The sequence below is a fragment of the Enhydra lutris genome, unplaced genomic scaffold, assembly GCF_002288905.1.
Source record: "Enhydra lutris kenyoni isolate GAN:26980312 unplaced genomic scaffold, ASM228890v2 scaffoldscaffold15, whole genome shotgun sequence".
Lineage (NCBI taxonomy): Eukaryota > Metazoa > Chordata > Mammalia > Carnivora > Mustelidae > Enhydra > Enhydra lutris.
The window spans coordinates 51888438-51916138 of NW_019154099.1; the positions used below are offsets into that span (position 1 = coordinate 51888438).

General features: G+C 37.2%; 1 protein-coding gene across 1 annotated transcript in view; it reads left to right on the forward strand.

Moving 5' to 3' along the window:
• LOC111147053 (transmembrane 9 superfamily member 2) overlaps positions 1-27701 on the forward strand; it is a 59215-nt gene that overhangs the window by 10655 nt on the left and 20859 nt on the right. The window contains exons 2-10 of the mRNA XM_022502920.1: positions 2587-2654; positions 4759-4852; positions 10377-10504; positions 15255-15384; positions 16421-16545; positions 18312-18423; positions 19662-19741; positions 20517-20625; positions 26858-26990. Of these exons, the coding sequence (XP_022358628.1) occupies positions 2587-2654; positions 4759-4852; positions 10377-10504; positions 15255-15384; positions 16421-16545; positions 18312-18423; positions 19662-19741; positions 20517-20625; positions 26858-26990 (979 nt within the window). The remainder of the gene's footprint in view (positions 1-2586; positions 2655-4758; positions 4853-10376; positions 10505-15254; positions 15385-16420; positions 16546-18311; positions 18424-19661; positions 19742-20516; positions 20626-26857; positions 26991-27701) is intronic.

A 27701-nucleotide genomic window follows, 5' to 3' on the forward strand; every position in this document is an offset into this window, starting at 1 on the left:
CTTACTTCCTTGTCTTAGAGCAAGAATCCCTAGCTCATAAGGTTATTATGAGAATTGTGCTTGATAATTACCATCTTCCTCTTCCCTAGACTAATAGCTAGAAAAGAGTAATGAATAGGCATAAACAATAGATCAGAAGACTGTTTGTTGTCTTAATGTCCTTTTATGGGAGTGGGGGGGGCCCTCAAGGTTATCCTTACGCTGATAAATACTCAGATTCCGGAATGTCTGTTTTCTCTGAAATAGTAATAGTAGCAGTGTTTATTTAATCGTTTACCTTATAGTTGTTGTGTACCAACTATAGACCAGCCTCTAGATTCTTAACTGTTTTATTATCACCTCATATATTTCTCACATTCAAAATTGCTACTTGACCAAAAGCACATATTTATTAAGAGTAAATTTAGGATTTGAAACGAACTGAGCAATCTGGTGCTATGCTGCCTCCAGACTGAAGTTGTGTTCCCTACTTATTTATGTGTTGTGTGTAAAAATTAATTTTGTTTTTAGGTGAAAGATTCGCAAGAATTGTTCTTTGGAGTTGGCTGTTTTGAAAAAATTTGTGGGCAGCCCCTGATGATATAGACATCCTTCTAGATCACAAAGCAAGGCTAAAACATATGCTTGTTAACACCTTTGTTGTTAGGAGTAAAATGTGAAGCTACTTCACCAGATTAGGAAAAGTGGACAGATAAGGTAAATTTAATGGGAATTTGATATTAAAGGAGAGAGGGAAAGTTGAGTAGGGGGAGGATCAGAGAGAGAGAGAGGGAGAAACAGACTCTCTACTGAGCGTGGAGCCCCACATAGGGCTTGATCCCAGAACCCTGAGATCATGGCTTGAGCCGAAATCAAGAGTTGGACACTGAGCTGACTGAGTCACCCCAGAGCCCCTAGCTTTAACCACATCTTAAATGACACATGGCCACGTGGGTATTTGACAGTGCAGATAAGAATATGTCCATCATTGCTGCATAACAGTAAATACTTAGTGCTTTGTACCAAGCACTGCTCTTGAATCTTCTCAAAACCACTCAAAGCAGGCGTTATTATTCCATTCTACAAAGGAAAAACTGCGTGAAGAAACTTACTTAGGATCACACAGCTAGTAAATGTCATAGTCAGGATTTGAACTCAGGCAACCTAGCTTCAAAGTCTTTTTTCTTGGGGCGCCTGGGTGGCTTAGTGGGTTAAGCCTCTGCCTTTGGCTCAGGTCATGATCTCAGGGTCCTGGGATCGAGTCCCGCATCCGGTTCTCTGCTCAGCAGGGAGCCTGCTTCCCCCCTCTCTCTCTGCCTACCTCTCTCCCGACTTGTGATCTCTCTCTGTGTGTCAAATAAATAAATCAAATCTTTAAAAAAAAGTCTTTGTTCTTGATCACTTTGAGGTTGAGAGGAAGGTAGGCTTAATTGTGGCACAAGGGATTTAACTTCTGTGATGAAAATGTGGCACTTAGAGATTTTGAAACTCAAAACCTAGAAAGTTCCATAGAATATAGTAGCTGTGTTCCTTCCTAGAAAGAAATCTAGAGATGTGAACTGGATTAGCTTTTTAGGGACCCTTCAGTCTTCAAGAAGATATATTAAATAGGGGGTTTAGATTCTGAAGTGTGTTCATAATAGTGTTGACCCCTTATAATTAGTGAAAATTATTTTGGCAGAGTAAGCCATAAACTGGGAATTTTGCCTCTACAACAGTTACTTATATTTGTGTTTATTATTCAAGGATTCTGTAATGCCTAAATGTTGTGTCCCATTATCTTTTTAGCTAAAATAACTCATGACAAAGAATATGATATATAAGGAGACACAGTTTAATTTTTGTATATGTTTGAGATAGTATTGGCATTGAGTAATTTCATTTGCTTACAGTTTTAGGGATTGTACTGTTCTTACTGCTGTATATAGAGGCTAGTGTCTTATCTTACACTGTATATCAGCAATATTGGGTGAGGATTTATTTTAGCAGATGAGCAGTGTAGTTTAGGCATTACCTATTCTGAACATCATTAAATTCATTTGCCTTTATTCATTTAATAAATATATTAGCACTTCTTGTTTTAGTCACTGAAGTTCTTGATAAATGTTAACTCATGCAATCCTCATATACTTTTCTTTCTCTCTCTCCAAAAATAATAAATAAGTAAATAAATGAATAAATAAAAATTGGGGGGAAACAAAAGAGGGGCTCCTGGGTGGCTCAGTCAGTTGTTTCTGAATCTTGGTTTCAGCTCAGGTAATGATCCCGTGGGTTGTGAGATGAGCCCTGCCTGGGGCTTGGCACTCCGTGAGGAGTCTGCTTCAAGAGCCTGTCCTTCTGTTCCTTCCCCGCTCGCACATGCTCTCCTCCTCTCTCTCTCTCTTCTCTCTCAAATAAATAAATCTTTAAAGCAATTACTGCAACTATTAAAAATATTTTGTTGTAATTTAATTGCATATAAGTCTACTCAGTGAATGGATTTTAGGAGAAATGTTTAAATATTATAAAATTCTACATTTCAAACATGTCAAATTCTTTTTCAGTTCTAAGCATGACTTAAGTTTTGATCTCTGTTTACATTCTAATTCTGTGTTTCTTCATTTTCAGGCTGAAATAGAACTATTCGTGAACAGGCTTGATTCAGTGGAATCTGTTCTTCCTTATGAGTATACGGCGTAAGTTTCTCAGCTTAGTTTTTATATAAAATTGTATTGACTCCTCAGAATTTTGTACTTTGAACAATTTATTTTCTTTACAGTTACAGACGAATTCATACGTATTTTAAGTATGTACAGGGCCTGAAAACGTTTTTTAAGGGATAGTCTTTATTTCCAAGGTAGAGTTAAAATGTGAAATATGATCTTTTTCAGTACAATAGAAGCATCAACTAAAACAATGGATTTCGTTTTTTATCTGAAAGGACAAAAAGGCATTGTGTTTTCTTTACATTTTTTAATTATAAAAAACCCCACACAGTTGCAAACAAAATTCTTATATCCCACATAATCCCCAGAAACAATTCCTTTGTTTTCTGCTCCTCCACATTTTTTTCTCTGCATATTCTAATGTATGTAACCACATCTATACATTTTTGTTTTAAACAAAAAGTGGTTTTGCATCTTTTTCTCACTGAATCTATTATAGGCATCTTTCCATGTTAATACACAGCTACAGTTATCTTAGTCCTTTTTGTAGCTGTTTATTCTTTCTTTCTTTTTTTTAAGATTGATTTATTTCTTTTAGAGAGAGCATGAGCAGGAGCATGAGCATGAGGGGCAGAGGGAGAAGGAGAGAGAGTCCCAAGCAGACTTTGGGCTGAGCGCAGAGCCTGACTTGGGGCTCGATCCCACAACACTGAGACCATGACCTGTGCCAAAATCAAGAGTCAGACAGTTAACCAGCTGCGCTACCCAGGTGCCCCTCTTTTTTGTTTTCTTTCTTTTTTGTTTTTCTTAAAGTAAGCTGTCACCCAGTGTGGCTTGAACTCATTACCCTGAGGAGAGACCAAGAGTCACAGGCTCTACCAGCTGAGCCAGCGAGGTGCCCCTGTTTATTATTTCTTTGTAGAGATTATATAGAGTCGTGTATGATTTGTTTCACTAAGTCTTTGTCTATGAATGTTTGATTATTTTCATTTTTTGAAACTATAAAAAATGCTGCATAAATATGCTTTGACTGCCATATACCATTTGAGTATAAAGCATAGTTCTTAAATTTTAGTTGGCTTCTAAATTTCTGTGGTATCTAGAAATTTCAAAAGAAAATAGGTGTTTACTGTAGAGAAAAGCACACACCAAAAAGTAAGACAATGCTGTAAGAATCCATCGGCTAAACATCTGTAAGAAGAGAGTATAACATTCATGAATGGATGGACCATCCATTAAGTAACGATTAGAAACTTAAATGTTCCAGTTTTTATTTCTTTTGTTTTGTTAAATAAGTGTATCTCCTTAAATCTTTGTGGATATTCTTGGGAAAACTCAGTGATCTCTTACAGCCAGTACATGGAAAGTCTTCATTTGAGCGTTTCCCAGCAATAGTTTTTTATTATGTGAGATTCATCTTTCTCTTGGGAATCTCGTCTGTATCCATTACTGCATGGGTCCCAAGTACTCCCATACCATTCTAAAATGAACACAAAACTATCCTTTAATCTTCTATAGCAAAGCTGAAATTTGGCTGTAATATTTAAAGAAAACTTTATTAAAATCTGGCTAATAATACTAGGGAATTACAGAGAAGCTTGCAGCTGACTGAAGATGGCTTCTCCACAATTTCGTGTTCTCTAGGGTCTGTCTTGCGATGCTTCCCATGGTGGGATGTGTTGGCCAGTGTATGGGGATGAGGCAGAAACCCAGGCAACTTCGGCACATCTTCCTGAAATGTCATTATTATGTAACACTTTGGATTAGGAAGTTACAACAAAAGGAGATAAGTTAGCGAAATTCACTTGAAATGATACTGTAAATAATTTTGTTATTGAAAGGAACAAAAATAATGTATCAGTTTTTAAAACTCTATAATTTACATCTTCAAAAAGATAGACATCAAAGTATTCTTGGGCCTAATTTTCTTAATTTTTTTTTTTTTTTTTTTTTTTTTTTTTGGTTTTGGGGAAATGTACATGGAGCTTGGAGTGTAACTATATTTCTCATTCATTGACTAGAGCTACTGGAATGATCAGTGCTTAATCTGCCCTCTAGATTGGCTAGGAGTTTGACTCTTCATTGTTTCCTTTTATGTATACAAGCTTAAATACTCTCCCCACCTCCCCCCCAGGTTTGATTTTTGCCAAGCATCAGAAGGAAAACGCCCATCTGAAAATCTTGGTCAGGTATTATTCGGGGAAAGAATTGAACCTTCGCCATATAAGGTTTGTATTCACTGTTACATAGAAGTTATTTAGTTGCTGCTTTCTCTTTTGTTCCTTTATTTTGTCTTGTCTTGTCTTTTTTTCCTTATTTTTTTCTTACGGAAAAACCTGAGATAACTGTCATGGCTAAGGAGGATTTCATTTCTCTTTTACCTCTGGAAATAATTTTTTTTTTAAGATTTTATTTATTTATTTGACAGACAGAGATCACAAGTAGACAGAGAGAGGAGAGGAGGCAGGCTCCTTGCTGAGCAGAGAGCCCGATGCGGGGCTGGATCCCAGGACCCTGGGATCATGACCTGAGCCCAAGGCAAAGGCTTTAACCCACTGAGCCACCCAGGCGCCCCTGGAAATAATTTTTTAAACTCAACAGTTTGGAAGGATCCTCCTCACAATATGTCATGGATAAGTTTGTCTTAACGCACATTAATACCAGTCTTACAAATGGTAAGGATAGTACTCTGACCCCCTGCCTTACCTTCAGAGGGACCAGAAAGTCATGAAAAGTGGCCCCAGCAGCTCCTCTTTTCCTTCCCCCCTTTTCAGACATGATTCGTACATATTATACATATAGCCTCTGAACAAGTACAGCACTACTTGGGCTCCCCTGTTGGGTTTTGGGGCGCTAGCCTTTCTCTTTTGACCTTTGAAATTATGTTTGGAATGTTCTCAGTACATTTTTAAGACATCAGTTAAACTAAACTAAGCACAATGTAAGATACTCCCTTCAATATATACGTCATCATCACCCAGAATTATTCTGCCTTTTAAATCTCTTAACACTTACCGCCTGTTTTCCTTCCACATTTCATGGTCCCTTGTTTATTTTATATCTGTTCTCCTGCTACACAAAGAATAATACTCTCATTTACAAAAATTAAACTTGTTCGTAATAACAGTGTATCGCCATATAAAAACTTAAATGGGACAGAATAATACAAAGTGAAAAGTAAGACTGTCTTTCCCCCGGTTTCACATCACAATTTTTTGTTAATCTTCCCTGACATTTTCTATGCACTTACAGGCATATAGAAATACAATTAGATTTACTAATTTATGGTTTAACATACTCTGTACTGTACATCTTTCCTTTAACTCTACTTTGGGCTTCTGTCTGCATGAACACATTTGTTTTAATCGCTGTAACTTGACTCCCAAGTTTTATTTCCCAGCCTGATCCCTCTCTCAGGCTCATCCTTGTCTTCTGGGACTTAGACCCCACGGTTAGCTCCCTTCTCTGCTTCCTCACTGGGCACCGCCGTCTGTTTTTCTTGGTGCTTCTTTGCACTGAGCATCTGTCCAGCAAATCCGCACACCCAGAGTGGTTCCCCTACCCATCCTAGTCCCTCTAGCACTGTACTGCACGGTGAAGCACTGGGAAAAGACAGAGTTCGCAGGTCAAATCCACATAATTGTACAAGTTTACAGTTTTCAACCATAAGTCCTCTTAAAATATTGCAATTTAAAATTTTCTACCCTAAAGATGCCAGTAATTTAAAATTTTTTCAAGATAGGGGCACCTGGGTGGCTCCATCAGTTAAGCATTGGCCTTGGGCTCAGGTCATGACCCTGCATGGGGCCCCCTGCTCAGTGGGGAGTCTGCTTCTCCCTGTGCCCCTCACCCTGCTTGTGCTTTCTTGCTCTCTTGCTCTCGCTCTCAAATAAGTGAAGTCTTCAAAAAATTTTTTTTTTAATTTTCAAGGACAGAATGGAAGGCATATGGAGTGAAGTTATTGGGGGGAAAAGGTGCTCAAAGTGTATAGACATGGGTATTACTGATCAGGACAAACATATTAATTATCTAATAGCTTAATTGTATATCACTCCCTGATGTGATATTTTGAAAGATTACTTTGGAAGTTATTGCGTTGCTTTTATAGCAAAGGGTGATTTTCAGGCAGATTTATTAAATTATACAATCAACTTAAGATATTCCTGTGGTGTCTCAGCCCCATCATTCTGTTCAGTAATGCCTTTGCCTTGAGAAATGATGGAAGGGAAGAGTATCAGTAACATCTTCAGTGAGCTTGAGGGACAGCAGGAGTTTCTTGTAGTAAACAACCCATAACAGATGGCCGATAAACAGAGGGAAGGCCAATAAAATATTCAGAGTCCTGGAGAAGTTTTGTCCCTTTGGGGTGGAATTTAAAGACAAATTACTTCCATCCAGGGTATATTTATTTACAGGGAAAGACATCCTTGCTTATGCAAAGGATCCTTCTTTTAGGCCTACTGCTGTGCAGATTTAATTTTGAATCAGGAGTTGAGGTAAAACAGAACAGGAATGCTTCAAAATGAAGAAAGGTGTACATCTCACATTTTCTATGAGTGTCCTAGAATTTTTTAGGATCGAAAACAAAATCTTTTAGTCCCCAAGCTTAAAGTGACAGAACAGGCATTTCTTAAGACCAAGGCATAGGCAAACAGAAGTACGAGGCTGAGACATTAGATTTTTGTCCAAGCCAGCCATAAATGTATTGACCCATATTTTTCAGTATTGATTCTTTGTCCTTTATTTTCACAGAATTTTGTCTTATTTGAGATCTGCAGTAAAAAAATAGTAACAACCAGAAACAAAACAAAACACCAAATCTGCTTTTCTGTCTTTTATTTATGAATTCTGTTGAGGTCAGAAAAACAGCAGTGCCAGGTTGTGTGTGTTTTGTGAAGCTGGAGCCACATTTCATCCCAAATCTAACCAAACATACTCATTCCCAGGGTTATAGAATCTCGTCTCAAGTCTAACCAATCATCCTCACTTATTTATTCAGTTTACACGTTTGTTGCAGGCATCGTGGTAGGTGTGGCCTACAGCAGAGACCAGAGACAAAAGTCTCTGCCCTCATGGATCTTATATTCTGATGATGAGGAGGAAACACATGAGTTTACTAAAATATGTAGTGTATCAGTTGATGATGGGAAAACTATCAAAAAATAAATCCAGGAAGGTGGATGGAGAATTGGCAGTTTTAGATGAGCCAGCGAAGGTCTTGCTGTGAAGGTGACATTTGAGCAGAAGACCTGAAGCAAGTAGGGTGGTGAGCCACGTGAATATCTGGGAAAATGTTCTCCGAAGAAAGCAGCAAATGCAGTGGTCCTAAGGTGTCCGCTTGCCTGGTGTGCTCAAGGTACAGAAAAAAGTTGGTGTAACTTGAGCCAGTGAACAAGATTGAGAATAGCAGGGAATGAGGGCAAAGAAGCAGTGGAACCACATCACACAGTATCTCATAGGCCACTGTAAAGACTTCGGCCTGTATATCTGAACAAGATGGCTAGCATTGAAGGGTTTTGAGAAGGCTTAGATTTTTTTTTTTTTTTAAGATTTTATTTATTTATTCGACAGACAGAGATCTACAAGTAGGCAGAGAGGCAGGGAGAGAGAGAGGAGGAAGCAGGCTCCCCGCTGAGCAGAGAGCCCGATGCGGGGCTCGATCCCAGGACCCTAGGATCATGACCCAAGCTGAAGGCAGAGGCTTTAACCCACTGAGCCACCCAGGCGCCCCAGAAGGCTTAGATTTTGATAGGCTCTCTAACTAGGGCTGCTTTGTTGAGGATGGACCATGGGAAGGAGAGCAAGGAGAGAAGAGGGGAGACTGGTTAGGAGGCTCTCGAAATCATTGAGATATGTATGACCTGATAGTAGCTCAAACCATGGGGTAGACAGGTGGGTATTGTGAAGTGGTCAGACTCTCCAAAACTGGTTAACATTTTGAAGTTGGTGTCAGTACAGCAGAATTTGCTGAGGGGTAGGGTGTGGGGTGTGGACTTTGTTTTTTAGAACGGGACAGTCTCTGGGAAGAGCAGGTTTGAGGGGAATGGGAAATTAGGCATCTAATTAAGGATGTGAAGTAAACACTTGATATATGTGTCTGGAATTTGGAGGAGGGGTTCAGGCTAGGTACATACATGTGACAGTCATCATCAGTGTGTAAATGGTATTTGAGCCAGGAATTGATGAGATCCCCAAGGGGAGAGTGGGTATAGATAGTAAAGAGAAGGATTCCAAGGATTGAGCCTTGGGGCACTTGGTGTTACTAGGTCACAAGATGAGGATTCAGCAATGGAGACTCTCTCAAAGTTGGAAGGATTACATGACTTAATAAATATTTATTATTATGATTAAACATCCTCACTAGTTTTGCAGTTGAACACACTGTTGACTCGCCTAAACCCAGAAGCATTGGATTGATTTGCCACTTTTCTTATAACTAGTATTATCTATCTCTGCTTAATTTAAATTTGGACACCTATCCTTCTGATTCCTTAGTATGTGTACTTTTTCTTTCATTTTCCAAGGTACCTACGAGATGCATATAAGGTTAAGAAAATTAAATTAGGGCTCCTGGGTGGCTCAGTGGGTTGGGCCTCTGCCTTCAGCTTAGGTCATGATCTCAGGGTCCTGGGAACGAGCCCCACATCAGGCTCTCTGCTCAGCGGGGAGCCTCCTTCCCCCTCTCTCTCTGCCTGCCTCTCTGCCTACTTGTGATCTGTCAAATAAATAAATAAAATCTTTGAAAAAAAAAAAGAATATTAAATTAATTGAACAAATATTGCTACATTTACAGAAGTAGCAATGCAGCCAAAACTGAACTCCTGGCTGACAGGTGGCAGCAGTGGGCTACACTTGAAGCATTTGCTTGTCAGCTGATGCACAAAAACCGGTTTAGGTGTTTTAATAATGTACAAAACAATGGACTACTTAAAAGTGAAACATACACAAGTTTTTTTTAACCACCTGTAATAAAGTTTGAGCATATTGAATGGTATACAATTATGGACTGTAGTTAGTTTATAAAGTAAATTACAGCCTTTAGAAAACAAGGAAATACATTTTTTAAATGAAGCCATAAATGGATCCTGATGAAATAAACTTGTGTTATGAAAACCATTATTTTTACACACATGAAATAAGTCCTGGACTCCAAAATTGGAGGAATCCTTCATTTTTTAACTTTTAAATTACCAATTTTTTAAGCCTTACATTTTGCTTCAATTTTATTGTTAAATAAGATCCTGAAATTTGACAGCCTTTTCAAGTGTGAGTAAAAAGAATCATGTTTACCCTGATTTTAGACATCGAAGCCTGACTTTTTCTTGTATCATTACAGTCTATTACTCACTGCTGAATCTCTCTTACCTGGCACATAGGGCGCTTAACAAATATCCATCAAATGACTATATGGACTAAAAACATGTCTGCTTATTACTAGAAAAACTGATGTTCTGTTTTATTCTATGTGTAGTTTTTTTCCCCTTCTAGGATTCAGTTACATTTAAAAGGTGGGTGGATTGAAATTATTAAAAATAAAAATAAAAACTATTATTTATCAAAAGAAAAATTGAAATTTTTAGAGAAACAGTAAGATTAAAATTTAAATGTGATTGAGCAATGAGAAATTTAAAAGTCTTTATTATCATTATTAATGCACTGAAGTAATTTAGTGAGAGTAGTATTCATACTCAGGGCATAGGTGTGAAGGACCTAGATATTTTTTAATTTGCTTTTCACTTTATTTTAATACAGTTTACATTTAATAAGGAGGAGACCTGCAAGCTTGTCTGTACAAAAACGTATCATACAGAGAAAGCCGAAGACAAACAAAAGTTAGAATTCTTGAAAAAAAGCATGTTACTGAATTATCAACATCACTGGTAAGACATGGAAATTTTGGACTTTTGTTATTTTCCTTTCCTAGATGGCACCTCTGTTTCATTGAATGTATAAATTACTTCATTAACTCTACAAAATATAGCAAATCAATTGATTTCCCTTTTTTGTTGCTAGTAATAACATGAAGTATGACTTGTACTTGCCAAGGATTACTAAGGTTGATGGCTTACTGTATCACCTGAAATACTGTGATAACTAGCTTTATAATGATTCTTTTATAAATAAAATGTGACGTACATGTAGAAACTTGGGCAAGATGTATAATTACAAACCAGGCAAAGAAGAGTTGAAGGAAATTCAAGAATCTGGGGCTAAGATCAAAACATTAGTCAGTCTCGAAAATCAAGAAGCAGCTTAGGTTATTGACAGAGTAAGCCAAGAAGATCCTCAAATTGTGTTCTAACATCCCAAATAAGAATTTGAAAGAAAAAAAAAAGAATTTGAAGTATTCATTAATTTAGATAAGAAATTAACATCTTAATTAACTGTTCTCTATAATGGGTCGGTATATCAGCTAATACTCGGTCATTCTAATCATTTCAAAGGTAATATGGTTAAAAATGTCATGGCGAAAACCCTGCCAAGTTTCAAGTTTTTTAGGTAGAAAGTAGTTTAAGTTTGCAACTGACATAGCCATCGCAATTTATTGAGTCAGTTTCACTATCAAATGCTTTCTAACTTCAGAAGCTATTTTAAATGATTTATTCCTGTTGTCATATGCATTCTGGCATCAAAACAGTACCTATGTTAACTGTATCATCAATCAGTTAAAAATATTTCTAAGTACTTTACTGTGAGGAAGCTACTGAAGAAGAGGCGCTTCTGTTACCTTCAGGAGCAAGCCTCTCCGCGGTCTGCGTGTTACACTCATTCGGCAGTTACGTAGTGTGCTCACAGTAGCTTAGAAGAAAAAGCTCTTGGTTTACTAGAAACCAAAGAAATGAGGAGATTTCAAGTTCCTATTTGCACTGAGGGTCAAAGGAGGAAGGAGCTGACACAGGCGTCATCAGGCCAGTTTCCTTCCTTAATCTAATGGTGCCCTGCTCTGAAAAACCTGTTCCTCTATGGTTTAGTAGACTGAACCAGATTCTATCCATCCCGCCAAAAGAGGGTGAATCCCCCAATCACAGACTAGTTCATGGAGGGGAAAGTGACCCAAGGTTGCCCGTCCTTGGGACTTTTTTGTTCAGTGTACATAGAAGGGAGAAGGGACAGAATGACAGGCTCCAAGCATAGTTTTGAACCATGGGATCTGGGCATGTCAGTCTGAGATCAGTGGTTCCTAACCAGAGGAAGTACATGAAGACAGTCTTTCTGTTCACTACCTCCAGCACCTTATGCTTTTTAGAAGAGGCAAAACATATGTAAATTAGGGCCCCACATAGAATAAAGGCATTTGTCTTTGTTCTGGAAGAAGAATAATGTCTGGAAGAATAATAATGATTATGCTTGAAAAGCTGGCTCTTTAGACCCTTTTCTAAATAGTCTACATTTGAATTCTGTATAATGACTCAATACTGCGTTTATTTTTTTGAGTCAGTACTACTTTAGAAGCAAAAAATAAAATAGGTTTCAATGCTTTTTGATTACAACACAAACTGGTAAAGACCTAGTTAATGTAACACCATGTGTATAAAATAAAAAACAGGTTACTCAAAATGTAAGTGTTTTACTTGAAGTAGATGCTATTTATCAAACATCAAACATAGTTTAAGTTTGTTTTCCCGTGATCTTTTCCATGGCCTACAAGTATAAAATAACAGTACTTTTCTAGATGACTGATCCAGGTCCTTTGCTTAAAGCATAAGTATGCTTTTGTTAACTACATATGAAAAAGAGAAGGGCTCTGGGTACCAGGTCTATCCCAAAAGAAGTACCAAATATTATAGTAATCTAAGCAGTTGATATTTTACTTATTTTTAGCTATTCTACCCTATGTTCTTGGGATACTGCGGAGAGGCTTGCTCCTAAAGGTAACAGAAGCACCTCTTCTTCAGTAGCTTCCTCACAGTAAAGTACTTAGAAATATTTTTAACTGATTGATGATACAGTTAACATAGGTACTGTTTTGATGCCAGAATGCATATGACAACAGGAATAAATCATTTAAAATAGTTTCTGAAGTTAGAAAGCATTTGATAGTGAAATTGACTCAATAATTTGTGATGGTGGGGCGCCTGGGTGGTTCAGTGGGTTAAAGCCTCTGCCTTCGGCTCAGGTCATGATTCCAGGGTCCTGGGATCGAGCCCCGCATCGGGCTCTCTGCTCAGCAGGGAGCCTGCTTCCCTTCCTCTCTCTCTGCCTGCCTCTCTGCCTACTTGTGATCTCTGTCAAATAAATAAATAAAATCTTTAAAAAAAAAATAAATAATTTGTGATGTTGCAAATTATTTAAGTTGCAAGATGTTAAGTTGCAAACTTAAACTACATTCTACCTAAAAAACTTGAAACTTGGCAGGGTTTTCGCCATGACAGTTTAAATCATATTACCTTTGAAATGATTAGAATGACCAAATATTAGCTGATACACTGACCCATTATAGAGAACAGTTAATTAAGAAGTTAATTTCTTATCTAAATTAATGAATACTTCAAATTCTTATTTGGGATATTAGAACACAATTTGAGGATCTTCTTGGCTTACTCTGTCAATAACCTAAGCTGCTTCTTGATTTTCGAGACTGACTAATGTTTTGATCTTAGCACCAGAATCTTGAATTCCCTTCAGCTGTACTCTGCATGGTTTGTAATTATACGTCTTGCCTAAGTTTCTAGATGTTCGTGACATTTTATTTATAAAAGTATCATTATAAAGCTAGTTATCACAGTATTTAAATTTTTTAGGTTCATATTCAGAAAGGGGTCTTTAAAGATACTTTAGTGAGTTCCAGTCCTGGATCCTAGCAAGCTAGCATGGGAGGGGAATGATAGGCTGTTTTTAAAAATCCAAAATCCTAACAGTGTAAATGTACTCTTGTTAAAACTACAGAGAGTAACTTAAATGCCACGTTTCCTTGCTTTTGGCTACAATTTCCTGAGTACATTGTGGTGACATGGATTATTTCATTCTGATCAGAAACTCTGGGAATTTATTGGGGAAATGAGTTGTTAATAGATGAGGTTTCATTAATAGAAGTGTTTCAAATGCGGTCCATGGAATATAGAGAAAAATGGAAAGGAGTCCTTGATGGTAAAAAAAAAAAAAAAAAAAAATGGGCTGGTCATTTAACCTTTATCCTTTGAGTCCTTTTTCCCCCCCACTGTATCAGATAGAAAATAAGATTTTTAGTATTTTTGATGTTACAGATTCAAATAACTACTACTGCTAACTTACTGTCAGAATTTAAAGAATACAATTTTTAATTACTTCCTGACTTATTAGCAACACAGTAATAGAAAATTATGTTCTTTAAATTTTCTTACATTTATTTCCAAGTTTTTTTTAAATCTTCCTATTACAAGGAGAAGGTTATTGTGTTAAGGCATTATATAAATGATAAGCTTAGGATGCTTGCTTTTTAAAAGTCTAAATTGCTTCTTAATTTCTCATTTTATAACTAACCCTATAATTTTTATGGAGTACTTTCTCTACTATGATAACTTAAAGATATTATAATTAATATATTGCTAGCATCTATTCATTGATTGAACTTCATTCTCTATCTAAAAAATTAAAGCAATTAGAGTGATTGTTTAAGCCTCCAAAAAAATCTGATTTATTTTACATAGCATTGCTTTTATGCTCCTAATGTTTTATAGCCTTTTTCATGGGAACTACTAGCCTGCTGGTTGTAATAATAAGCAACTTAATAGTGTAGGTGATTCTAAAATTTGGTATATTGGGTACTATTAAATAGCATTTAAATGTTAAGAGACATGTTTTATTAGGTCATTAATGTACACCTTGGGTGCATATAGAATCATAATTTTACTTCCTAAGGCATACATTAATTAACAAATAAAACATGCCCTGGAGTGTCGTCTTAGGACTGTAATATAGCCAGTATATTTTTAGTGATTTTTTTAAATTTGTATCGTGTAGTGTGCTCTTGGCATAGGGGACCACATGCTTGGACTTTAATATAGCTAGACAATGCTACGGAACCTTATTCTTTACTTATTCTTTATTTTTCTCCCTTTTTTTAAAAGTTCTTTTTCACTATTTCACTTTTAAATTTTGTTTCTCTGGTTTTATAGCAGCATTTCTTTTATACATAATTTGGACTTACACAGCTTTAATGGATAATACTATAATTTTCACTTTTTCACTTGGCCCTTAAGTTGAATATATTTTCCCATCTTACAGTTACGTTCTTCTCCTTTTTATTGAATTACCAAGTAATGAAAGGACATTTGCTTCTATACTGTTCCATCACATTGTTCCCAAGGAACGCGATACATTGCTTTGTGCCCAACTTAGAGCTTTTGAGTATTTTGCTAAAGGTAAATTAATATTGTTAAATGAGCAACTGCAGTAGGTTAATTTATCAAATTCCCTTTTCTACATACATTTATAGTTTCAAAGAAGCTATAAAGTTTTTTCCTTCACTGTAGTGTATCAAATATTGACATAATGCTGTAGCTTATGAAATATACTACATCTTATCAAAGTTCTTATTGTAGTTTTGACATCTTAAGGCATTTAGAGACATTTAAATTTTATGAGCTGATAACAGTTTCGGGCACTATTTCTTAGTCATGTTTGACGATTTCTAACTTATTTTGTGCATAGGATTGTGGATAATATGCCTGTAACATGGTGTTACGATGTTGAAGATGGTCAGAGGTTCTGCAATCCTGGATTTCCCATTGGCTGTTATATTACAGATAAAGGCCATGCAAAAGATGCCTGTGTTATTAATGTAAGTTTGTGAAAAACTCTATGCTATTTTTTAAAAAATGTTTTTTTTTAAAGGATTCAGTCTTTACCTGGACAAAATTTGTTATATTCATTGGATGAGTACAGTTCAGATGTCCTCAAGCACAGCTACTTAGATCTTAAAGCTTGACCCAATTAACAGTGTATAAATTTAATTCTAGAACTAAACTAATTGAGATTTAGTTAGGTATTCACTGAGAGTGTCTGTTATATGCTAAGCATTATGCTAAGGGCTGGGACTTTGTATGTTCTGATGCTATTCAAAGTCACATTCATAAATCTTACATATATTTTTTAATAAGTAGATTAGTGGAGTACCAGAAAGACCTCATTATAAGTTCATGAAGTTTATATTATAAATTTAAGTCCATAAAACATTATATTGCAAAAGTATGGTATTATAACTGTTTTTAAAAGGTAAATGCCTTTATGACCCTTCCTTTCTATTTAAAAATGGTAGGAAAGTGAGGATGTTAATACAGAAAGTATTAAAATTATTGGGAGTATATATTAAATGTTGTGTAATCAGGTCAGTCAGATTTAATATCTTAATATGACTTGATGGTAGAAGTGAGCATAAGCTTGATCATGAAACTGATTACATTGGCTAATGCTTTTGGGAAAATTGACCAGAAACACTTGAATCATTTATTGGTTTAGTCTGAAGTTATAAAACTTGCAAGGAGGAAGAGTGTTGAAATGTATAAGATTTAGCATGCTCATAACATGTAATGTTTTAAAATTTATTTCCTTTTATCATAAGTGGAAAAATAGAAAATATTAGATGTGTTCTTTTTAACAGGTACCTACTTTTATGTAAGAATTAAAGCATTAAAGAAACATAATTTGTACTCTGCCAATTATTTTTGGTTTATATAGTTTAAGCTTAAATCTTAAACGTTTTTATGGGGAAGAATTAAAACTTTAAGCTCAAAATTTCCTACTTGTTGTGCCTCATTTTAAAGTTTTGTTTTGACTCCTGTATAGCCAGTTTTCTACCTTTAAGTTCTGTTCCACAGTCAGAATTCCATGAAAGAGATACGTTTTACATCTTCAACCACGTTGACATCAAAATATATTATCATGTTGTTGAAACGGGGTCCATGGGAGCAAGATTAGTGGCTGCCAAACTTGAACCAAAAAGGTAACTATACAAACAGGTCAAAAACTTAAAAACTGTAGGCATGCCTTCCGGTTCACTGGGAAGAGCATGTGGCTCTTGATCTTGAGGTTGGGAGTTTGAGCCCCACACTGGGTTTAGAAGTTACTTAAAGGAGGGCATATGGCTGGCACCTTGGAGCATAAAACTCTTGATCTCAAGGTCATGCATTCAACCCCCATTTTGGGAATGCAGCTTACTTAAAAAATTAAATTAAATAAAAAGAAATTAAAAAGTAAGTAAACGTAAGTGAAATTATTTCCAAAGAATAAATATTGGGGCCCAGTTAACTTTTTTCTTCTTTCAGTATTCTGACATACAATCTGGCATTTCAGGATTGATTTTACTAAAATTCTCTTTAGTGTGATTTGTTATTGAGTTCTGGGTTGTCCAGAGAAATCATACAGATATTTTTTTTCCTGTTATGGTAAGTGGTCAAACCAAAGTGCCTTTTTCTTTTGTTTTTAATCAGGAAGTTTTGACAGCTTTTCTGTGTCAACTTGGGAGTGGAGAATGTAAGTGGTTGGGACATTTTATAGTAGAAAAGCGTTGCCTCTAATATTTGCAACTTGACCTCTCATTGGAGGCCCAAATGAGGTGATTCTTTTTTTTTTAAGTAATCTCTGCACTCAGCGTGGGGCTCGAACTTACAACTCTGAGATCAAGAGTCCCACAATCTACTGACTGAGCCAGCCAGGCGCCTCCTCAAATGAGATGATGAGTGCTATTGTTTCTAAAATCTCCACACACTGTTAGATGCCTTTGTGTGACAAGTCATTGAAATTGGGTCTCTTCAGGTTGTCAGTATTTTTAGTATGAAAGTACCTGTCAGTTATTTGTGAGATCTTTTTTTGATTGAGTATTCCATTTTTTTTTAATGTTCTCCCCTCGGCACCCCAACCCTGCCATTGAACTAACCCTTTTCCCATGCCACTGCTGGGAAAGAAATGCATGCCGCGGTGCCTGCGTGCTTCAGTTGGTTGAGCCTGGGACTCCTGATTTCAGCTCAAGTCATGGTCTCGGGGTCATGGGATCCAGCTCTGTGTGGGGCTCCATGATCAGCGCCTGAGTCTGCTTGAGAGTCCCTCTCTCCCTCTCCCCCTCCTCCTGCTCTCACAGCACACACACACACACTCTCTCTCTCAAAATAAAATAAATAAAATCTTTAAAAAAAAATTCTCTCTGTCTCTCACTGCCCTTCCCCCATCTAACATGTGGTCTCTCTCAAAAAAAAAAAATGCATTCCATTATAAGAGAGCAGTTAATTTAAATTCCCTCAGTGTTTATTTTTGTTTGTTTTTTAAGATATGTATTTATGAAGATTTATTTCAGAGAGAGCCCACTTGTGTGAAATGGGGGAGGGACAGAGGGAGAGGGAAACAGACTCCACGCTGAGCAGGGGGGCCATATGCGGGATTTGATCCCAGGACCCTAACATCATAATTTGAGTTGAAATCAAGAGTTGGGTGCTTAACCAACTGAGCCGCCCAGGTGCCCCCTTTTTAAAGATATTTAGTGCTCTTCAAGTATAGTGCTTTTAAAAGTTTGTTTCAAATTTTGAAAAATTTCTTATACATACTTGTAACTAAGTTCCTTACTCATATAAAGTAAATATACCATTAAATGTGACATGAGTAATTTTGCCTTTGACTATAGTAGCATGGTAAAATATGTACAGAATCTGTAGTCTTTAACTTCATTTTTTAAAACTGTACTTTATCAACATCTTGCCAAAATGTTTCTTCCCACAGCTTCAAGCATACCCATATAGATAAACCAGACTGCTCTGGACCCCCCATGGATATAAGTAACAAGGCTTCTGGAGAGATCAAAATTGCCTACACTTACTCTGTTAGCTTCCAGGTGAGTTTGTTTGTATCTCTAGTATAACTCAGAAATTGATTTTAAATTCATACTACTTAAACTAATTAAAAATATTAATGATTAACCTTGTCACATAGACAAGCTTTTAATGAGCTGATTTGGAATAGTTTGTCAGTGCACCAAGCAACATAATCGCGCTCAAAACTAAGTTTCCGTTTAAATGAGAAGTGAATTGGAGAATTGAACCTGATTAAATGTTAAGTCAGAAGAGATACATAAAAGATTAAAGGTAGAAAATAGGCATAGAGAAGGGTATGAAAATGTCAAAGATTTATGTAGCAAGCATTTGGGAAAGCAACCTATTTTAAAGTCCAGATTAGTATAAACTTTAATGGAGAATTTCCTGTTAGTGGATGATTTATATAGGTTCTTAGGGAATTAAAGGGAGTGTTCTCATTAATGGAGAACTTTCTTAGGAGGAAAGTAAAAATTCACTTTATGAGAATCTGAGGCAATATTCTACCTCTACATTTTTTTTTTTTTTTTAAAGATTATTTGAGGGGGGAGAGAGTGCACGTGCCTGTTGGGGGGAGATGGATAGAGGGAGAGTCTTAAACTGACTCCACACTGAGTGCGGAGCCCCACTCAGAGCTCAGTCTCACCACCCTGAGATCACAACCAGGAGTCAGATGTTTAACCAGCTGCACTACCCAGGTGCCCCTCCACCTCTATTTCTAATAAACTGTTTTGGTGGTAAAGTATAGTTGTGATGTTTACTCTCCCCATATAGTCATTTTGCAAACCTAGTGCAATGAACACTATAAAATTTATTTCTGGGTAATAAGAGCTCATTGTGGGTGACACCTGCCAGATGCTCAGTACGACTCTGGTGTCTCATAAGTATCGATAGATGGCATCAAAGAGAATAAAAAATGAGTTATACCACTCAGTTTTCTGAAAGAAAATTAAAAAGTACAGCTCTGAGTTTTCATATCTAAAATAAACTTTTGTTAGTTAAAATTTAAAGCAAGACTTTAAAAAAAAATACAGGTAACTTGCTACTTTTAGGAATTTTTATTATTTGTTATTGCTGAATTGATTTTCCGAAGACTTGAGTTAGAGCTAAACTCTGAGACTCATGACTAATCCAAGTTATGATAATGAGAAATTATATTTGTTAACTGAATGGAAGGTCAAGCTATGAGTGGAAGTGTTTGGATTCTTAATATACTTTGTCAGCAAATGCTTATTTAAAGAGTTTTGTTTTATCTCCCTAGGAAGATAAAAACATCAGATGGGCATCTAGATGGGACTATATTCTGGAATCTATGCCTCATACTCACATTCAGTGGTTTAGGTAAGAGCACAGAGTTAATCCACTTCATACTCTGGGCTTACTCTGTGTTTTGTCCCTTTGAACATATCCTTCATTCTCTAATTCTCTCTAGTTCTCCGGAAGTCTAGACTTTTGAATTGGATAGACTTGTGTTCAGTCCTGGCCAGGTCACTGCAAATTAGGCCAGGGCACCCATTTATTCAGAGTCTGTTTCTTTATCTGGAAATACCTGCCTCACGAGAGACTGTCCCTGTGGATAGAAGGAGAATGAATGAAACAGAACGTTTGAGCACCTTACCTGAAATGGAAGAAGCCACTGCTCATGTTATGACTATTTTTATTATTATTATTATCATCATCATCATCATCAACAACGCATGACTCAAAATTTTTATCTGGAGAGTTGTTCATGGTGCCGTCACTCTCCTTTTTCTGCTTTGTTGACTACCTTTTGACGCTCAGTAACAACAGAGTAAATGTGTGTGTCATAAATTTCTTGAAGACACCGACCTTTGTTGGTCCCTGTGGCTTGTAGTGTATTTATTTGGGCATAGTACTTACTTAATCATGTGGACCACAGACAAAAAAATTCTAGTCCTCAACAGATTATGGTAAGATTATTATGAGAAGTATATAAAGTTCTGTATCCACTAGAAGGACACAGAACAAAGCTCATTGAATCTGTTGGATTTTAGGTCAGATTTTGATTGTGATCAATACGTTTTAATGTTACTGAATAAATATTTTAAAAAGGAAATAAAGCTGTAGATTAATCCTGAAATGTTTATTTCTACAGCATCATGAATTCCCTGGTCATCGTCCTCTTCTTGTCTGGAATGGTGGCTATGATTATGCTACGGACACTGCATAAAGATATTGCCAGATATAATCAGATGGATTCTACAGTGAGTGAAACATTTGACCCGTTCTTTGGTCTGCTAAGGATAGTCTTTATTTTGTTCTTTGGAAAAAGTTGAAATAATGGCTTTAGACAGAATCTTTCTTCTAAAAAGTTACCTTGAATTCACCTTTTTCAAATAAGAAAATGATCCTTAAGAATTGGTGTTCTCTAGTAGTGTCGCGCTCCAGCACTCAGAGCTGCACTGCTGACGGCCCCGTCTGTGTAGTGGACTGAGGCGGAGTGGGTGTCAGCTCATAGCTCCAGGTCTGTCCCTATTCCCACGTATGTGCTGTCAACTCTCAGATTTTCCATTCCCAGTCTGCACCCAGCTTGTGAAACAGCAAAGTTGAGTGGAAACACTCCCAGGCAGTTTTTGTGTGTGTGTTTAACTTTTTTTAAATTAATTTTCACTGAATTTTATGATTTCAACCTTTTGATATATTCAAAGTAATTTAATGTCCCAATCTCATTTATTCTCAAAACACTTCTTACATAATGTTATATACCTTTTATATTTTTTAATTGTATAGCAACTCAATAAAATTTCCACAAGAATTCCTAGTGACTTGTAATGAATACAAAACACTCAGATTTCATTGCTTTCTTTTCCCCAACTTCTTAGCCTTTTCCCCATAATTTTTCATCCTAATTAGAAAAAGAATATATTTATGTTTATAAGCTTTTAAGCATTTTATGCTGCATTCTCTTTTCCATTATTTTTACTGATTTTATTAAATATTTTATTTAAATAATTTCAAAATACTCTTCATAATTGGCAATTTCAAATGATTGATGAGGTAATGGTATTTTCTCCTTCATTTGTACCAAGGTGCTGTGGGAGCTGAGAGGCCATGGCACCCCTGTTTCCACTCTTGATCCCATTCCTTTTTCCTCCCTGACCGTAGTGGTCCGAGCAAGTCTGTTCAGGCATAATTCAGATCATTCACTCCTGACCACAGCCTCCAGTGGCTTCCCATTTCATTCAGAGTGAAAACCAGAGTCTTTTTTTTTTTTTTGGTTTTTTTTTGGGGGGGGGGGGGTTTAGGATTTTTTTTTTTTTTGAGAGACAGAAAGAGAGGCAGAGGGAGAAGCAGGCTACTCGCTGAGCTGGGAGCATGATGCGGGACTCGATGCCAGGACTCTGGGATCATGACCTGGGCTAAAGGCAGACACTCTACAACTGAGCAACCCAGGTGCCCGAAAACCAGAATTTTTACAATGATCTGTAGGCCCTACAGTGCCCCCTTAGAACTCTGCTCCAGCCATACTGGCCTCCTTGCTGTTCCTCAGATATGTCAGGCATGTTCTCACACCTCCGGCCTTTACACTTGCTTTTCTCCACCTCAGATGTTACTTACTCCCTCATGTATTTACATAGCTCCCTGACCTACTCGGTCATTACTGAAATAGGATCTTCCCAGTGAGACCCTCCTGACCATCAGATTAAAATTACACCTCCTTGGCCCCATACACATCCATACCTTCTAAGTTTTCTCTGGAGCACTTATCACCATCTAATGTACTCTATATTTTACTTACTTGTTTCGTTAATTATCTGGCTTCCCAGTATGAATATATATTCAAGAGGGATTTTTCTGTTTTACTCACTATAGTATCTCTGGTGTTTTAAACAGTGCTGTGCCTTTATAGTTGGTGCTCAGTAAATGTTTGTTGAATGAATGGATGGATGAGTCATTCTTTGATGTACTAGCCTCCTTGATGCATTGCTGGGCTCGTGATAGGTATAAAGGTATCCAAGGATTATCTTCCAACTCTAACCTACCCCTCCCCCCGCAAAAGTGAGCTGAGACCAGAGCGGGAAGCAATGCAGGCACAAGAGGATGGAGTTTTCCTTTGAGTCAGTCCTTACATAAAGTCTCTAACCAGCTGGGAGACTAAACCTTGGGTCAGTACAAGGGAGTTAACCTGTCTCCTCCTATATTAAGCATGGATTCTTGAAGGGGAGAAAAATGATTCTAGGTTAGTAAGTGCCTTCTGATTCTTGTCAGAATCAAGTAGAAAATCCTTTGAGGTAAAGTCTCCCAAATTTAGGTTTGTAGAATTCCCCCAATTGGCGCCTGGGTGGCCCAGTTGGTTGAGCATCTGACTCTTGATTTTGGTTCAGGTCATGATCTCAGGGTCATGAGGTCGAGCCTCATGTTGGGCTCTGTGCTTGGCGGGGAGTCTGCTTTCCCAAGTCTGTCTCTTCCTCTTCCCTCAAACCACCCCCCTTCTCTATAATAAATAAATAAGTCTTTAAAAGTGATCTATTAGAAATGCACAAAAATCTACATTAAACAACAAGTTTAGAACCCCCCCACCAAAGATTTCAGATACTACCAACTCTTAACTACAGAGTATAAAGTGTTTGAAAAAATAAGAGGAATATTTAGACAAAGGAAACACAGTATGTCCCAAGCAGAAAAAATAAAAAGAAATCCACATCTAAATCAACCATGACAAAACCATAGAACACCAGAGGAAAAAAGATCTTAGAATCAGCCAGAGGCAGGGGGAAACTTGAGCATCTGCAAAAGAAAAACAATTAAATTGGAAATGGAAGCTCAGAGATAAAACATCTTAAATCAGTCAGAGATATTAACTGTTTACATGGAATCATGTACCCAGAAAAGGTATCTTTCAAGAATAAGGGTGAAAGACCTTTTTCAGGTGCACAGAAGTAGTGCGCCACAGACCGTTACTGAAGGAATATCCATAGAAGTAAACGTGAGCCGCAAATCAGTCAATCCATTGATCGATCAGACCTGAAGAAATTTCTATAGAAGGACTTAAGCAGAAAATAAATAAATAAAAACCAATCCTAAACAGATATTTAGCAAGATGGGTGAACAAAAAGATTCCAAGTAAACATTTTCTCTTTATAATAATAGTCTAAATTTGGAGATAGGGTAAGTGTGTCAGCAGAGAAAAAACAAATTTGATGTATAGTATTGGATGAAGTGGGTGGCCATCTGGTTAAAAAATAAAGTAGATTCCAGCCTTATTCCTTATGTTAAATGAAAATGTAAAACTATAAAATACTGGAACACATGAGAAGTTATTTTTAAATCTTGGAGAAGGGTAGAATTTTTTAAGTACCACAGAGAGCCAGAAGTTATAAAAGAAGTGATTGCTCTATGATTACATGTTTGAAAAATTTGGATAGGAAGAAATACCATTAAAAAGTCAAATAGGAAAATATTTAACATGTATCACAGACAAAATTAATTCCTCATAAATAAAGAAATCTAAAATCATTATGAAAACAATCAGCAGCCCAGTAAGAAGCGAGGCATGGCACATGAAAAGAGAGTCCATTAAAAGGAAACACAAGGGACACCTGGGTGGCTCAGTCAGTTAAGTGTCTGCCTTTGGCTCAGGTCACGATCCCAGGGTCTTGGGATCCAGGCTTGAGTCCCGCATCAGGCTCCTCGCTTGGCGGGGGGCCTGCTTTTCCCTCTTCCTGCAGCCCTGCCTCTTGTGTGCACGTGTGCTCTCTCTCACACTCTCTGACAAATAAAATCTTCAAAAAAAAAACCACCACACAGATGGTTCTTAAACATATAAAAAGATGTAGCATCATTCATAATAAGAGAAATGCAGAATAAAACTGCAGTGCAAGGTCGTTTGCTCCTCTGGCCCCCTGGCAGAAATTAAAATGTTTGATCATGTGTTGGGGATTGAGGACATGAGCACTTTGATACATAGTTTATGAGAATGTATATTGGTGTAACTTACGAAAGCCACTTTGGCAGTATTTGTTTATAATATAAATAGTTTGACCCAACAATTCAGTTCTTAGAAACTAACTTGGATGCAAAAGTTTTTATTACTACTGCTATTTTTTATTTTAAAACTACATTATTCCTTGTTAATAATAACTAAAGATTTTAAAGAAACACAAGTACGCATTAATAGGGGACTGATTTTATCAGTTATAGAATGTCCTTGCAGTGGAATACTGTGCAGTCATTAAAAAGAATGAGGTAATTCTATATCTACAAAAGTGGAAGCAGTTCCATGTTATTATTAGACTAAAACAGCAAGTGTGAAATAATGCATATAATATGCTACCATTCATGCAAAATGAGAAAAGGTGTTCATGCATTTCCTTATGTGTAAGTAGAGTATCTCTGCAAGGATAATAAGAAACTAGTCACATTTGTTTTCTCCAAAGAAAGGGGACTTGGCCCTTTATGGGAAACTTAGTTTTCACTTAACTCTGAAATTTTTAGTGCTTTTTCAGTTAAAAAAAAAAAAAAAAAAAAAAAAAAAAAAAATCAGAAATGTCCCTCATCTGTAATATTGCGCCACCTAAAAGAAGAGGTGAATGTACTTTTTCCCCCTCATACTTTTAATGTAAACATTCACAGAAGCGCAGAGATTAATATACCCATCACTGTGATCAAACAGTTCTCAGCTCATGTTTAGTCTTTTTTAGAATCCCACCGACTCCTCTCTTTGACTTATTTTGAAGCCAGGCCCTAAAATAATTTTATTTTATCCATTTAGAGCCCATGTACTTTTTTTTTTTTTAAGATTTTATTTATTTGACAGACATAGCAAGAGAGGGAACACAAGCAGAGGAGTGGGAGAGGGAGAAGCAGGCTTCCCACTGAACAGGGAGCCTGATGCAGGGTTTGATCCCAGGACCCTGGGATCATGACCTGAGCTGAAGGCAGTCACTTAACCAGCTGAGCCACCCAAGTGCCTCAGAACCCCTGTACTTATAATAAAATTTCAATTTTGTACATTCCTCAAAAATGACCAAGTAGAGTATAATTCTCTGGTGTATATGGAAGTATTTTGATTTTTACTGTTGTCTTATATTACCATTGTAAGAGCAGGATAAGTACCTATATAAAAGTTACCATGTTTCAAATTTCAGTTGATTTATATTTACTAAAAAATATATTACCAATAGCATTGTCTGCTGCTCACAAAGATAGAAGTTTGGGAACTTGGGGTAGAGATGCATCCTGAGGAAATGTTGAGAAATGAGGCTGGAAAAGTAACGGGGCCCAGAGTCTGAAGGACTTGTAAGCAGCAGTTTGAAGGTCACAGGGAAACTCCTAAAGAATTTGAAACAGCACCGCATAGCCGCATTTGTGATGTAGAAAATCACTTTGAATGTTATGTGGAAATCATTCAGAGCAGGGCAAGATTGAGTCCAGGGGTGGTTATGGAATTCCCAGGATAGGTGGTGGCAGGAAAGAAAAAAGGAGCTGGACAGACAGGTACAGTGGGTGTTTAGAAGGTGGGATGGAATACTGATGGACTGGTTGACTGTGGAGAAGGTGGAAGAGGGAAAGAGAACAAATGACCCAGTGGTTTGGTCCGAAACACCCAGTTGTTTAAGGGACCCTGCTGGATGCCGTACTGAGAAGTAGCTGAATAGAAGCAAGGGCAGGAACTCAGAGGTCAGTGTGGCATATATTGCAGTAGCCAGCTAAGAGGTGATGACCTGAACCGAGGGCTAGTGTTGGGTTTTCCTGAAATATTTTGGAGGCAGAGCTGAAGATTTGTTTAAGTTGGACTATATTCAAGGTGTGAAAAAAAAAAAAAGGCATGAAGGAGGATTCCAAGGTTTGGGGAACCGAAGGGCTGGCAAGATGGAACTTTTACTACTAGGTGACCGGGGGCAGGGGGGTGTTGCTGCAGAAGGAGTATAGGTAGGGAGAGGGAATCCATTCAGTTGTGGATAATTCAATTCAGGATGCTTGTTACACAACCAGGTGGAACTGTTGATTAGTCAAATTGTGTATGTGTGTCTCGAGATCCGGGGACCAGTTAGGGCTGGTGGCAAACTTACTCATGTGCTCATAGCTAAGTCTACTCTACCCAGCAAAGTAGCTGTGAAACCTAATACCGTTCACTCATTTTGGAGATTAGTAAATGTAGATTAAGAATGGTAGAGTATGAGTAAAAATTAAGTCGAGTTGGATCATAAAACTTGACTAGAACTAGGTAAGTATCACATGATTTTGTTTATCTTTTTGAGGTTTCACAATATATTCTTATAGACCTTAACATACAACATTCCTTTAAAAGCAATTCAGAAAAACTATACTATACCTCTAGGAGGCAAACTTCATAAAACTTTGGATTTGGCATAAATACTAACATTTGTAAGTTTTAAAAAAAAAAGTCTCTATCAGCATATTCACCAGTGAACAAACTGTCTAGCTGTCCTGGTGATACCACATGTCGATTAAACAACTTCATTCCCTTTTTAGGAGGATGCCCAGGAAGAATTTGGCTGGAAACTAGTTCATGGTGATATATTCCGTCCTCCAAGAAAAGGGATGCTGCTCTCAGTCTTTCTTGGATCGGGAACACAGATTTTAATTATGACTTTTGTGACTCTATGTAAGTATTCAGTGAGAATTAGAAAGTAGAAAATACTTTTTCTAAATAATATTTGAGAACCAGTTTTCTGGGACACCTGGGTGACTCACTTGGTTAAGCATCCAACTCTTGATTTCAGCTCAGGTCATGGTCTTCCTCTGTCCCTCCCCCTGCTTGCGCACTCAAGCGTTCTCTCTCTAAAATAAATAGGTAAAATCTTATAAAAACAAAAAACACAGAAACCAGTTTTCCTAAGTGTAACTAGGCCAGATTGTTTTTAAGAGTCCTTTTGGCTTTTAAAGCACTTTTAAGAGTGCTTTGGCTGTACGTTACTTGGAGGCAGGGTTGGCTGTGCCAGTAAACGGACTTCATATCACCCTTACGACTGACTGCATAGAGACTAAGCCTTTATCACGGAGTTGGAGCTGAAGATGATGAGGTACCTAAAGGCCATCTGGGTCTGAGTCTGGGTGGCTTGGAACCAGGGTCATGCAGGTTGACTGCCACCCCACCAGGAGCAGTATGATTAGGATTCCAAGGTGTTTTTGGCTTCCACTGAGGGGAAAAAAAAAAAAGGAGAAGAGGGAATGGGACAGGAAGCTTTTTGTAGACCTTCCTCATCATGGAAGGATTTAGGAAGCAAGACCTTTCTTTCACTAGCAGTGTTCAAGAGAGAGCTTCCTACACACACACACACACACACACACACACACACACACACACACACACACA